We start from the raw sequence: 13,314 nt of genomic DNA on the forward strand, positions 1-13,314 counted from the left end.
GCATAAAAAGACTTTAGCTTAAGTAATATTTGGTTCCTTCTTTAAGTCATGACATTAAATTGGCTTACACTTACAACATGATTTCTAAAACATTGTCAGATTTCCTCATTTTATCAGGTGTCATGCTTAATAATTGTTGTAGGATGCAGACTTTGGAGTCAGGTAAGCTGAGTTCAAATCCTGACTCTTGCACTTATAGAGTGGTCTTAACCTCTCCAATTCTCATTTTCCTTACCTAAACACTAGAGGTCTGGTGTGGGGGAGGGGGTGGTCCCTCAACTCAGCCTGCTCCCTCTCACAGTCCGGAAGCCCTCGGGGGATGTCCAACTGCCACAGAGGCGGGAGAGACTCCCACCACCGCCTCTGTGCTCTCCAGCTGTGAGCCTGGCTTCTGGCTGAGTGGTGCTCCCCCTGTGGGAGCACACTGACCACCAGGGGGCAGATCCTACGTTGAGCGGGAACGGGCTGAAACCCAAGGGATCCTAGATTGCAAGAGGGTGCAGGCCAGGTCAAGTGACCCCACTGGTGCACAATCAGGGCAGGGGAGGGGTATGGAAGGTTGGCCAAGAAGGGACCAAGGGAGGGCTCCAGGGTGTGTCTGGGCCATCTCGCCCAGTCCCAATTGGCAAGACCCCAGCAGCAAGCTAACTTACAGGTTGGAGCATCTGCCCCCTGGTGGTCAGTGCATGTCATAGCAATTGGTAGACCTGTTGACTGTCTGCCCCCTGGTGGTCAGTGCATATCATAGCAACCTTAGCATGTCATTAGCATATTATGCTTTGATTGGTTGAATGGATGACCGGACACTTAGCATATTAGCCTTTTATTATATAGGATGGAATGTTACTACCAGCCTTAAAGAGGATTAAATGGGGTTCGGTTTCAATGGTAAGCAGTAATGATAATCGGTAAACCAATACAATGATAGAGAACTGGAACTAGCAATGACAATAGAGAGTTTTTATTTCATCTTGCTCAATTTACAGACAAGGAGTGGAGATCGAGAGAAGCAATACCTCCAGATGACAGTTAAAAGCTGGGTGGAGTGAAACTTCCTCAGTAGGAAAAACTGATTAAATAAGCCTGTTAGTTGCTCAGGTGAAAACTATTATTTGATATATTTGTTCACGAAAATCCCCATAATGACTAAACTTGCAATTTCTTTATTAATTTTCACTCGCTAGAATATTAATAAGAAGTTTTATTATCTTCCATTGCTTTGAGTGACTTTTGACACAGCAATCAGACATATACCTTAACTGGAATATATTCTAAGGACAAAAAAAATCTGCAAAGAAATGCTGACCTTTACTTTGTAAGCTTGTTATTGGCTCTGTACTGTTGTGGTTTTTCTGAAAATATTTTGTATGTATTATAAGACAGAAAATGAATAAGCATATTAATGCTGTGGGGAATGAGGAAACTCATGATATATATATATATTTCTTTACCAGAACTGATGATACACAGAATGTTGGTTTCTAAATTCCGTCATTAGTAATAGGAACCAGTACTGATTACAGGCTGAGGGCAGGGAGGGTACAGGCTGAGTCTGTTAACTCAAGTGCCAGAATACAAAGACTAATGAAATCATGTTTAATTACCATCAATATCAAAATAATCTGCCATTATCTGACTCCAGATATGACACAATTAAAACATCACAAAACATCACAAAGGTAGTGCTTTTCCCAAAAATGTTAACCTGAATTTAATGATGAAAAAAATAATAATAAAACAAGTCCTGAATAAAAAACATTCTACAAAATTAGTTCAAACTCTTCAAAAATTTCATCATCATGACAAAAAAAAAAAAAAAGAGATAGAGGCGGGCATTATAAAGTAAAGGAGACTAAATAGTCATAACATCCAATGCACTACATGGCGTGACCCGGACTGTAATCTGGGTGAGAGGGAATCTAGCTTTTCTAGGCATGTTGGGATAATTAGAGAACAGAACTCTGAATGTTGACTAGCACATATTATTGAATAAATATTAAATTTCCTAGGTGTGATAAAGGAATTGAAGTATAAGAAAATACTTGTTTCTTAGAATATATGGTAAAGTGTTTTAAAAATATTTTAATAACATTTAATTTTAAATCCTTATTCTTATAAATCTTTTTAAAACCAACCTTTGCATTCTGAAATAATTTTTTACAGAAAAGTTGCAAAGATGGTATTGAAAGTTCTGATATACCTGTGACAATTCCCCCATAATTAACAGCATACACCATCATGCATTTGCTTTTTGTTTTGTCTTTTTACACACGTTTATTATTTCCATTCTTTGTTGCTGTTGTTAATCCTCACCTGAGGACATTTTTCCATTGATTTTTTGAGAGAGTAGAAGGGACGGGGAAAGACACATTGACGTGAGACAGACACATCAATTAGTTGCCTCCCACAAAAGCCCCAACCAGGTCTGGGGATCAAGCTTGCAACTGATATATGTGCCCTTGATGGAATCTGATCTGTGACCCTTCAGTCTGCAGGCCCATGCTCTGACCACTAAGCAACCTGGTTAGGGTGAGATAATAGAGAAAAAATACATGTAAGAGAGTTCCGTAATTAGTCTAACCGTAATAAACATAAAGAGCAGATTACTTCAAACACAAAGATGATGCCTTTAACCCATGGGCAGAAATGTTTGAATGAGAATTACCTTTTACCAAGAAGTACAAGTCGGCCTGTAGAGGACTTGTGTGAGAAGAATGACTCGAGTAAGTGACTATGATCTTATAGGTACCCCTTACACACCCAAAGCCCATCACAACACTATGTTATCAACAATTACGTTTAATACATTAGAGCTGCAAGCTGGGCTCCTGGAGAACCACTCTGAATGAAAAGAAGTTAAAATTGTATGACCTCGGACACACAGAGCTGGTCGCAACTCACCCTTCCCAGTTCTTTGTCTTCAAGGGCCAGGACGCCAGTGCTCTCTGTGAAGAGCTTCACTTTGACCACGGGCCTGGGATGGGTGGTGGTGAAATCTCCTTGAGTTCCCCATCTGCAAAGAAGAAAAACAATCCCCTTTGAAATGCAGCATTAACTTTCCCCCAGATAAACGTGCCTCCTCAGAAGACATATTAGCGATACAAATCTTTGGTGGCTCAATGTGATTTTTATCTTTGCTTCTGTGTCTGACAGATGGCTCAATCAAGAAGGGAAATAACAATAAGCTTCACAGCTTGGAATAATTATTCAGCCGTTCCGAAAATTAGTACACTACAATACAAAACTGGTGTGTGATAAGAATTTAGCTTAAGGTAAAGCAGAGCAGATGCAGCTATTAAAATCTATTCTTTGGTTAATTCAAATATAAATACAACACAATTATTTATGTACTAGAGGCCCGGTGCGCAAAATTCGTGCACTTGGGGGGGGGGTCCCCCAGCCTGGTCTGTGCCCTTTCACAGTGCGGGAGCCCCACAATCAATTGTCCCAAAGATGTAGGCCCTGCCCACCCACCTGGGACTCCTCGATGGAGGTAGGCCAGAGCCGGGGGTCCCACCTCTGCACTGCACGGAGCCGCGGGATCCCTGGCCTCACCATGCAGAGCCGCGGGACCCACCTCTGTGCTGTGAGGAGCCGCGGGACCCACCTCCGCAACCCCACGCAGCATCAAGCCCTCGCCCACCCATGTGCACCTCACCGCGCATGCAGCCTCCTGGTGATCGCTCATTACAGCATGAGGGTGTCACGACCACATAGGCTGTTATTACATAGGATGGCTGAGGTGGGGGGTGGGGGGAAATACTAAGGGTTTGTTCAGGTAAGAGGCTGTTTCCCAGAAAAGTGTTTTTGCATACTGAGGATTTTACCCCATCTCTTCTTGAGAAGTCTTTACTAGATATTTTATTTATATTTTAAAAAGTGAAGTTAATTATCTCAAGCCTATTACTTTACCTGATTTTTTTAAAGCTCTGGTCAAAGAGAAAGAAATAAGCATCACAAAAATGAGTGTTTTTCTGTTAATTTCCCAGTACAGTGTCCTAAGAATGGGATACTAGTAAGTCTGCCAACAGCTGGCTTTTCAAATCATCATCATAAAAAAAAACATGTTTTCTTGGCTTATCTTTTAATTAATGGCATTTCATCTTTACCACACACCAATTCATTCTAGTATATTTACCCATTTAACTGGCACATAGCTGATATTAAAAAATCTTATCAATAACTCTCAGAGATCACAGGCATGAGATTCGGTACAGCATGAAGAAAATGCCATTGAGAAAAATATACATAAGAGAAAGAAAAAGTGAGATTTAACGAAGTAAAACTTTCTGTTAAGACACTTAATAAAAGTATCAATTGTGTTGTTTATATGGTTTAAAAAAACAAATAATTTAGCATTTTTATGGAACTATCTAAATTTATTTTATAAACCTTATTCAGAAAGCAAGAGAAACTCAGAAAACTGAGAAGTATAATAAAACTTTAACAAATAATTGCAATGACTTCCTCTCCAATGCAGTTATATCACAATATGTGTACAGTAAACCCAAGGCCATTTCAACGACTGAAGAAACTAGCATCCAGATACAGTTTGATGTTTTTAAACTAACATCAGATGCCAGAGGAAAGAGAGAGATTCAATTAGGATGGAAAAGCAGCTTAATTTCTACTTTAGACTTCTAGAAAGGAGTTAGCAAAGATTCTTTTGCTGTTTCATAGAATTAAGATGGTCTGAGAAAAGTAGAGCTAAATAGGAGTAAAAATAAATTTCTCCATTAGTGTGTAGAATCTGAAGCCTTGAATATAGCCAGACAATCTTGATGAGACTCGAGTAGATCCCAATGACATATCCTTCTTGCTTTGGTGTCACGTGGTGAAACTATATATATATATATATATATATAAAATTTTATATGTATATATATATTTCCCCCCCAAAATATATATATACATAATTTTATATATATATTTCCCCCAAAATATATATATATATAATTTTATATATATATGTATTTTTCCCCAAAAAAACCATTTATGTGTGTGTGTGTGTGTGTGTGTGCGTGCGTGCGCGCACGCATCTTCCTGTGAGTACTTGAGGGGGGAAATGTATTCTCCATTGTGAGTACAATGTTGTATGTATGGCTGGCTATAAGATCAAGCTTGTTAACTCTGCTGTTTATATCTGTACTTTATCCTTACTGATTTTTGGTATCCTTTATATAGCAAGGTAGAACTATTACAATCTTCCATCAAGAGAGATTTTGTTAATTTCCCTTTATATTTTTTCAACTTTTTTTGTCTATTTGGTGATGTAAAAATGTTCAATAGCAACTATGTTCTTTGCATATAAACTGTTTCCCTTTTCCAATCCCAGGGATATAGTTGTTTTTCAATAACTGGACGTGTGTAAAATTAAAGAACTAACACTATGCTAGGAAGGGTGAAATTAGAGTCATATGTCAGAGTTACAGACCAGCTTAGAGAAATCACACAAATAACCTAATCAACACATTGCAAATATGGACAGTAATTAATTAGAGAACAAAGAGTTGGCTAAAATTTGCAGGAAGTTATCAGTAATGTCGAACCTGGAAGGGAATCCAGGATATCCATTCCCCAAACCAATATGCCAATGAAAGCAGGAAACAGGTGCATATCACAGGACCCAGTAGGTACTCTATAACAGTCTTACCTTCAAAGTCTGGAACCTCTGAGTCAAGAGCATGCAATACTAATGGCCAGCTCCTGTGGGGAAGGCCTCAGTCACATGCTTTCAGATGGGGAGGCGTTAGGTACTAGGTACGGGAAGATCCTAGCTGAACAGACTAAGCTTTTACTGACATTTGACAAAAATGTGCAGTTTTAAAGGGGCACATAAATATAAATACAGTGGCAATTAATAGTCTTTGTAAACATTCCAGGCTACAAACTTAAACTGACATCACATTGACAGTTTCTCCTATGAAAAATAAAAGTTAAAATGTATAGCTATAAAATGCTTGTGAATTCTATAATGAATGAGTTAAAAAGCCAAAGCCCTTCTCCTTCCCCACCCCCCAAAAAAGGCAAGAAGATAACGTGTCTATCTTCAATATCCGCCACCATCCTTCCTTGTTTTCTACTTAATTGACATGTTTAAACACTTTTAGGAATTCATAGCAGCAATTATCTTCCTACTCTTTTCTCTGTATTATGTGATAAAAGAATACATTACCCTTGCTGTCAATTTTCTTTGACTCAAAATACAGTGCCTTTCTCTAGTTCTATTTATGTATTATTTATGAGGGTTCAGACTTCCACTCTAAATCTTCAGATGAATAAAATATCTACAAAGTACCCTGATGAGGGCAGCAGGACTTCCTGGCTATGACAACACAGGGTAGTTCACATGCCAACTGAAACAACTGATGCTAATTTTGTGTTGGATTACATAAAGTATACTGGACATATGCATGTATCAGGAGCCAAGATGTATGTGCATGTCTATTGATTCAGTAAGACCATATCTAGGAATTTGTCCTAACAAAATAATTCTGAGTATTGAAAAGACGGTAAGGTAAGCAGGAACATATTCACTGTAGCATTGTGTCTAACAGCAAAAGCAAGCAACTAATAGTAAGGGAATGATTATGTAAATTATGTGGCATACAATGGAATATTTTGCTGCTACTTATAATGATGGCTATAAAGGTGATGTGAAACCATATGTGATGTAACATGAAAAAAAAACAATAAAGAGGGCACAGAGCTGCATGTGGACCTTTTATTCTTTCAAAAAAAGCTATTAACCTCACTGTGTGCCAGTCATCACTACTCTAGAGCCAGCAACCACAGTCTCTATCGTCTTGGAACGTATATTCTAATACAAGATGAGAGATGATAATTTCATTATTATACACAGTAACACATACCTCCCACCCTGGCCTTGCATTCTATTTTGTTCCTATTAGCAGTTTATTTTCTCTCATCATTGCTCCTTCCCCCACATCACACATCATAAATAGGCTTCGTTTCCCTCATTCTTAACAGCTGGATGCTTCCCAGGTCTCTCAGAATATCCAGAGAACTAGGTTTAAATTGCAACCTGAAAGGATTTTCAAAGATTCCTAGCATATTTGTTTGAAAATACGTTGAAAATCATGCACAGTAAAAAAGTTATGTCAAAAAACATTCAAATCCCTTCTCAAAATTCTTCTTGTGAACATATAATGTATCCATGACTACAGAAGCGAAAACGGAAAAAAAAAAAACCATGCTCAACCTACATTCCTTATCTGTGACCAGCTCTGGAAATTAAATAAGACATACATTATTTCATCCATCTCTATATCCTTTTATCCACCCAACTGTGTGACCAGCATTGGGAAAGGATGGGTATTTTAAAAAATCAAGATGACGGATCCTGCACTAAATGCGCCCAGACTGTGGGGAAGACAGTGATGTAAGTCCATAAATATATATAATAAATGATATACAGAACTGAAGAGGGCTCTAAATTGCAGTTCTTAATTACTTCTGAGATGGGGAACTTTTTGTTTACTAGTCATCTGCATTTCTCTTATGACTTGCCTTTTTATTACCATTGTCGATTTATCTATTAGTAGACTGTCTTTTAATCGGTGATTTAACAGAATTCCTTATAAGGAGAAGACATTTACTGTTTCTGATACATCTGATAAATACTGTCACACCTGGTTATTGTCTAGTTACCTCTTGTTTATGGCTTTTGAAAATGCATAGTTTAAAAATATTAGGTAGCACAGTTCTATCAATTTGATTTAGAGTGTCTGATTTTGACATCCTCAAGAGTCTCTCCTTGACTAAAACTTATATGAATATTAATGGGTATTTCTTACACATTCCCATAGTTTAGAGCAGGGGTCCTCAAACTTTTTAAACAGGGGGCCAGTTCACTGTCCCTCAGACCGTTGGAGGGCCGGACTATAGTTTAAAAAAAAAACAACTATGAACAAATTCCTATGCACACTGCACATATCTTATTTTGAAGTAAAAAAACAAAACGGGAACAAATACAATATTTGTATTTGCATGTGGCCCGTGGGCCGTAGTTTGAGGACCCCTGGTTTAGAGCTTCGAGTTTTCTGAAAGTTAACACATTACGGACGGATCACAAGAATCTCGCTTCATATTACACAGTGTTTTGCAAAGTATCATACTTTAAAAAGATATTAACTTGTAAGAACATGTAATAAATAACTTCAAAATGCAATGAGTATTTAATTTTAAAGCGTGTCTTAACATTTATGTAAAACGTTTTTTGTACTTGTTCAATAGAAACTTATCTGGCCACTGGGTAAAGCTAGCAATAAAACTACTGGTCCGCAATGTGTTAATAGTGATATTAAATGGCAGTTTCATTTAATTCTTCATCTATACCAGCGGTTCTCAACTTGTGGGTCGTGACCCCTTTGGGGGTCAAATGACCCTTTCATAGGGATCGCCTAAATACATCCTGCATATCAGATATTTACATTACGATTCATAACAGTAGCAAAATTACAGTTATGAAGTAGCAACGAAAATAATTTTTTTTTTGTTTTGCCTTGGGGGGGGGGGTGGGGAAAGGAAGAGGAGGGGAAAGGTGTGGCATGCTCCTGGGAGGGAGAGCACCACAAGGAAAATAATATTATGGTTGGGGGGCACCACAACATGAGGTACTGCATTAAAGGTTCGCGGCATTAGAAAGGTTAAGATTGGTAGATCTATACCAATCTTATGTGGTTTAGAAGTAAAATGTATTTATGAGATTATCTTACAAACTTGGGTTTGGTTTTGAATTTTCTGTCCTAAAGATTTATCTCCTGAGCTGTGCAATACTGTTTGAATTATTATAGTATTATTAGAAAACAAAGGAAATAGTTATTTTATTTTGAACTTATTATATGCCTTTTTTTAAAAAAACATATATTTTTATTGATTTCAGAGAGGGAAGGAGAAGAAGAAATAGAAACATCAATGATAAGAGAGAATCAATGATTGGCTGCCTCCTGCATGCCCACACTTATGCCTGAGTCTGCAACCTGGGCAGGTGCCCTGACTGGGAATCGAATCATGACCTCCTAGTTTATAGGTCAACGCTCAGTTGACTGGGCTGAACTTACTTATATTTCTATTCAAGAAAAAGTGAGATCTCTCTATTTATGAGAATCTGTTCTAACATTCCTTGGTTAGGTCTTAAACTTTTTTCTTCTTCTAGGTAGGTCCTACACCAGTGATGGCGAACCTCTGACACGCAAACTCATTTTTTTGGTTGATTTTTCTTTGTTAAATAGCATTTAAATATATAAAATAAATATCAAAAATATAAATCCTTGTTTTACTATGGTTGCAAATATCAAAAAATTTCTATATGTGACACGGCACCAGTCTGTATTAAATTCATTTTATAGTATTTTATATTTGGGAATTCTAAGTAATGTATCCTTTATATTGTCTGAATATTACTGGAATGCAAGTTGCTGGGGTCCAACCCCAGCAGGTCCAGGGGTCCCCAAAGGTGTGGACGGAGTCGGCGAAGAAGGAATGACAGGGAGACAGCGTTCAGTTGATCAGCAGCCTAGCCAAGATCTCCAGCCAAGTTCTGGTTTGGTTCTCCAGCGAAGTTCTGGTTAGGATCTCCAGCCAGGTTCTGTGTCCATGTTCTCTTGCTAGGTTCTCCAGCCAGGTACTCCAGGTTCTCCAGCCAGGTTCAGTCACCAGGTTCTAGTCAGGTTCTCTTGCCATGTTCTATCTAGGTTCTGTAGCCAGGTTCTGTCCAGGTTCTCTTGCTAGGGGTCCAACCCCAGCAGGTCCAGGGGTCCCCAAAGGTGTGGATGGGGTCGACGAAGAGGGAAAGACTCAGAGGCAGCGTTCAATTGATCAGCATGGTTAGGTTCTCTTGCCTGGTTCTGTAGCCATGTTCTGTCCAGGATCTTTTGCCATCTTCTCTCGCTAGGTTTTGTCTCTAGGTTCTGGCCAGTTTCTGTCCAGGATCTTTTGCCATGTTCTCTCCAGCGAAGTTCTTCTGTCTCTAGGTTCTGTGTAGGTTCTGTGTCTAGGTTCTGTCTCCTGTTGTCTTGTTACATCTGTATTTATACCAGTTGATTCCAATCCTATCAATCTCTATTCCAAAGGTTAGGGCGTTTCTTATCTCCATTCCAGGGAGTAAAGATTATGTAGCTTAAGTATTATTGTTCGTAGTTAAAGTGATTAATTACCCGCCTGGCACCTAGTTAAGGGGTTTTATTCCCTCCCTAACTTCAGGGGAAAATCCCTACCTGGGGAAACAACCTTTCTCAGAGAGGTGACCTTGGTTAAAACACATAGTGCCAAGAAGGTGAGCAAACATATTAAGAACAGTATGCCATATATGCCAGGTCCCTTGAAACAGCAAGGATGGACCGGCTCCCGGCAGCAAGTAAGTTATATGCTCTCTTCTTTTGTCATATGATAGTTTTGCCTTATTTCCAATTTAGTAATTGCTTTTTTAAATGCTTTCTTCACCAAATTACCATAATTCTATTACAAAGATGGAGTTACTAAAATAATCAAATAACAATGACATATAATTCAAAATACATCACTCATTTTGTAACAGAAAACATGAAATAAGGAGATCTAACTATAGGGGCAGAAATAAAAGTCTTTCAAGAATTACACATAATACAAAAATTAAGAATAGAGCTATCATATGACCCAGCATTCCCTCTCCTAAGTATATACCCGAAAACTTGGAAACATGTATTCGCAAAGATATATGCACCCCTATGTTCCCTGCAGCATTATTTACGGTGGCCAAAACATGGAAATAACCAAAGTGTCTCGCTATAGAGGATGGATAAAGATGTGGTCCATATACACAATGGAATACTAGCCATAAGAAAGGATGGAATACTACCATTTGCAACAACATGGATGGACCTTGAGAACATTATGCTAAGTGAAATAAATCAGTCAGGAAAAGCTAAGAACCCTATGATTTCACTCATATGTGGGATATAAAACTGAAACTCATGGACACAAACAGCAATGTGGTGGTTGCCAGAGGGAAGGGGGAGGGTAAAGGGGGCCTAATATAAGGTGACAAGAGAAGATCTGACTTCGGATGATGGGCACACAGTGCAATATACAGATCTTGTAATATAGAAACCCACACCTGAAACCGGTATGATCATATTAACCAATGTCACTACAATAAATATAATTTAAATTTTTTAAAAATAAAAGAATTACCTATAATTATTAAGATTTTTGATGCTGTAATTATTTTAACAAACAATCCAACTACAGATGAATTATTTTCATAATTTAGGCATTTTAAGGACTAACATCATAAAACATTCCTCCAAAATATATGCCTCAATGAAAGCTTTGGTTCATAACTTAAATATCCAAAGCACCAGGGATTTGGTGGCACTGATTTAGATATTCTCTTGGGAAAGTAAAAAATCTTTCCAAGTTTCCTGCAATCGATTTCAAATAGGTCCAAGTCCTCTCTCTGCTGTCCTATAAAGGATTTGCCCAAGAAAATGAGTTGGATTCACCCAATTCAAGGTAAACAGTCAGAACTGTTTTGAGTTACCTTGAATTACTCGTGTTTGCTGACAAATTCGATGGGCACGCTTCACTAGCTCTTTAAGAGGGACTAACAGATGAGTGCCTTCTTGGGAACTGGATGCCAGGGGACTTGACTGGCTGACTGAGGGCACACGGCTGTGTCCCTGCTCATGCAGCTACCTTGATGCAGTGAGCTTTAATGTGTTTTAGTTACATAAAGAAAGCTGTACCCCTTCCCTGTCTCTGTTGGTCTGCTATCAGTCATGTTGACCTGCTCATGATGGCCATGAATCCTCCACAACCATTCTGAAACAATTTGCATGTAAAACAGGTATATTCATAGGACTTGTAAGATATACCAAGTAACTACAAGACCTCACTATTATTCATATACAGGGCTATAACTTTTTAATTGAATAACTTAAAATCAGGGATTAAATTTAAAAAGAATTACTAACAGCCTGATTATTATATAAAAGAAGATTAAAAATAAAACACTGAAAGCACTTTAAAAACAATGTTAACCACTGTAAAAATGTTTTTATTTACTTATATTAAATTCATCTTTATTGTTGAAAGTATTACAATGTCCCCCTTTTTTTTCCCCACTGACCCCCTCCACCCTGCACCAATCCCTCCCAGGCCTTCACCACACTAATATCTGTGTCCATGGCCTATGCATATATGCATCTAAGTTCCCAGGTTAATCTTTCCCCACCTTTCCTACCCCCATTGCTATCATCAATAAAAAATATTTTTAAATATAGCATTTCTGATTAATATGAACAATTAAGATAGTCGTAAGCTTTTTCTAAGTAGAAGACACTTTTGGAAGAGCAGCTTTTGATATTTGAAAAGTTCAAGATTTCTAAGTCATTTCTTAAGGCCAAGCATATAAAAGTTTTATCCAATACTGACAGACTTAGGCCAAAGATTAAGGGAATGTTGAAGAAAACTACAATTTTCATGGGAACGTAGATGGCTGGTGACACATCATTTACTATGGTCAAAACTACAAGAGGTGAAGGGACCTGACTGAAAAACTCAAATGTCTGATTCCAAAAGGATGCTGAAAATTCAGGTCTATGCTTTTACTAAAAGGCTGCAAATGAAGATACAGATTTGAGCGTTATTAACATAGAGACAGCAGGAGTAGCAGCAACAAGAATGTATGAGCTTATGAGGGTGACCACTAAAACTCCATGATGGTAGAGATTTGTATCTTCTAAGTCCAGCCTATATGTGTATAGTATATATTCTTGTGTGTGTGTATCCAATGCATACTTAATATTTATTTTAAATTAATGGGATATTCAAATTGTTCTATAACACATTTTTATATAACATCATATATTGTTCCTCTTTATTTATTAGTACATGGATGTACATAATTCTTTCTAAGACTGTAGGCCTATACCATAATTTAGTCTACCACTCTTCTGCTGATGGACCTGTAGGTTGTTTTCAATTATAACGAGTACAAAAAATGCTGCAGAAGATATCTTCTGTTTATTCAATAGTTTTACATAAATATTGAGGAAAACAAAAGAACAAGGGCAGAACTCTAAGATAGTCCAAGATTTTAAACTGTTCTGAAATGTGAAAGGTTATCCTAAGTAATTAAAAAGGCTGATTCATAAGAAATTTTCCTATGTAAAAAAAAAAAAATAATTACCACAAAAAGCCGTTATAATCAAAAGTTCAAATTTTAAAATTCATTACAATACAAAATCCAAGGTTTGCTAGAATTTCAAGATTTTACTGTGAACAAACATCCTTCAACCTCAATTTTAGTAA

General features: G+C 37.6%; 1 protein-coding gene across 10 annotated transcripts in view; it reads right to left on the reverse strand.

Annotated features, from left to right (window-relative positions):
• CADPS2 (calcium dependent secretion activator 2) overlaps positions 1-13,314 on the reverse strand; it is a 485,821-nt gene that overhangs the window by 240,867 nt on the left and 231,640 nt on the right. For all 10 annotated transcript variants that reach the window (XM_059711678.1, XM_059711675.1, XM_059711674.1 and 7 more), the window contains exon 7: positions 2,902-3,013. In XM_059711678.1, the coding sequence (XP_059567661.1) occupies positions 2,902-3,013 (112 nt within the window). The remainder of the gene's footprint in view (positions 1-2,901; positions 3,014-13,314) is intronic.

The sequence above is a fragment of the Myotis daubentonii genome, chromosome 10 (genome assembly GCF_963259705.1).
Source record: "Myotis daubentonii chromosome 10, mMyoDau2.1, whole genome shotgun sequence".
Lineage (NCBI taxonomy): Eukaryota > Metazoa > Chordata > Mammalia > Chiroptera > Vespertilionidae > Myotis > Myotis daubentonii.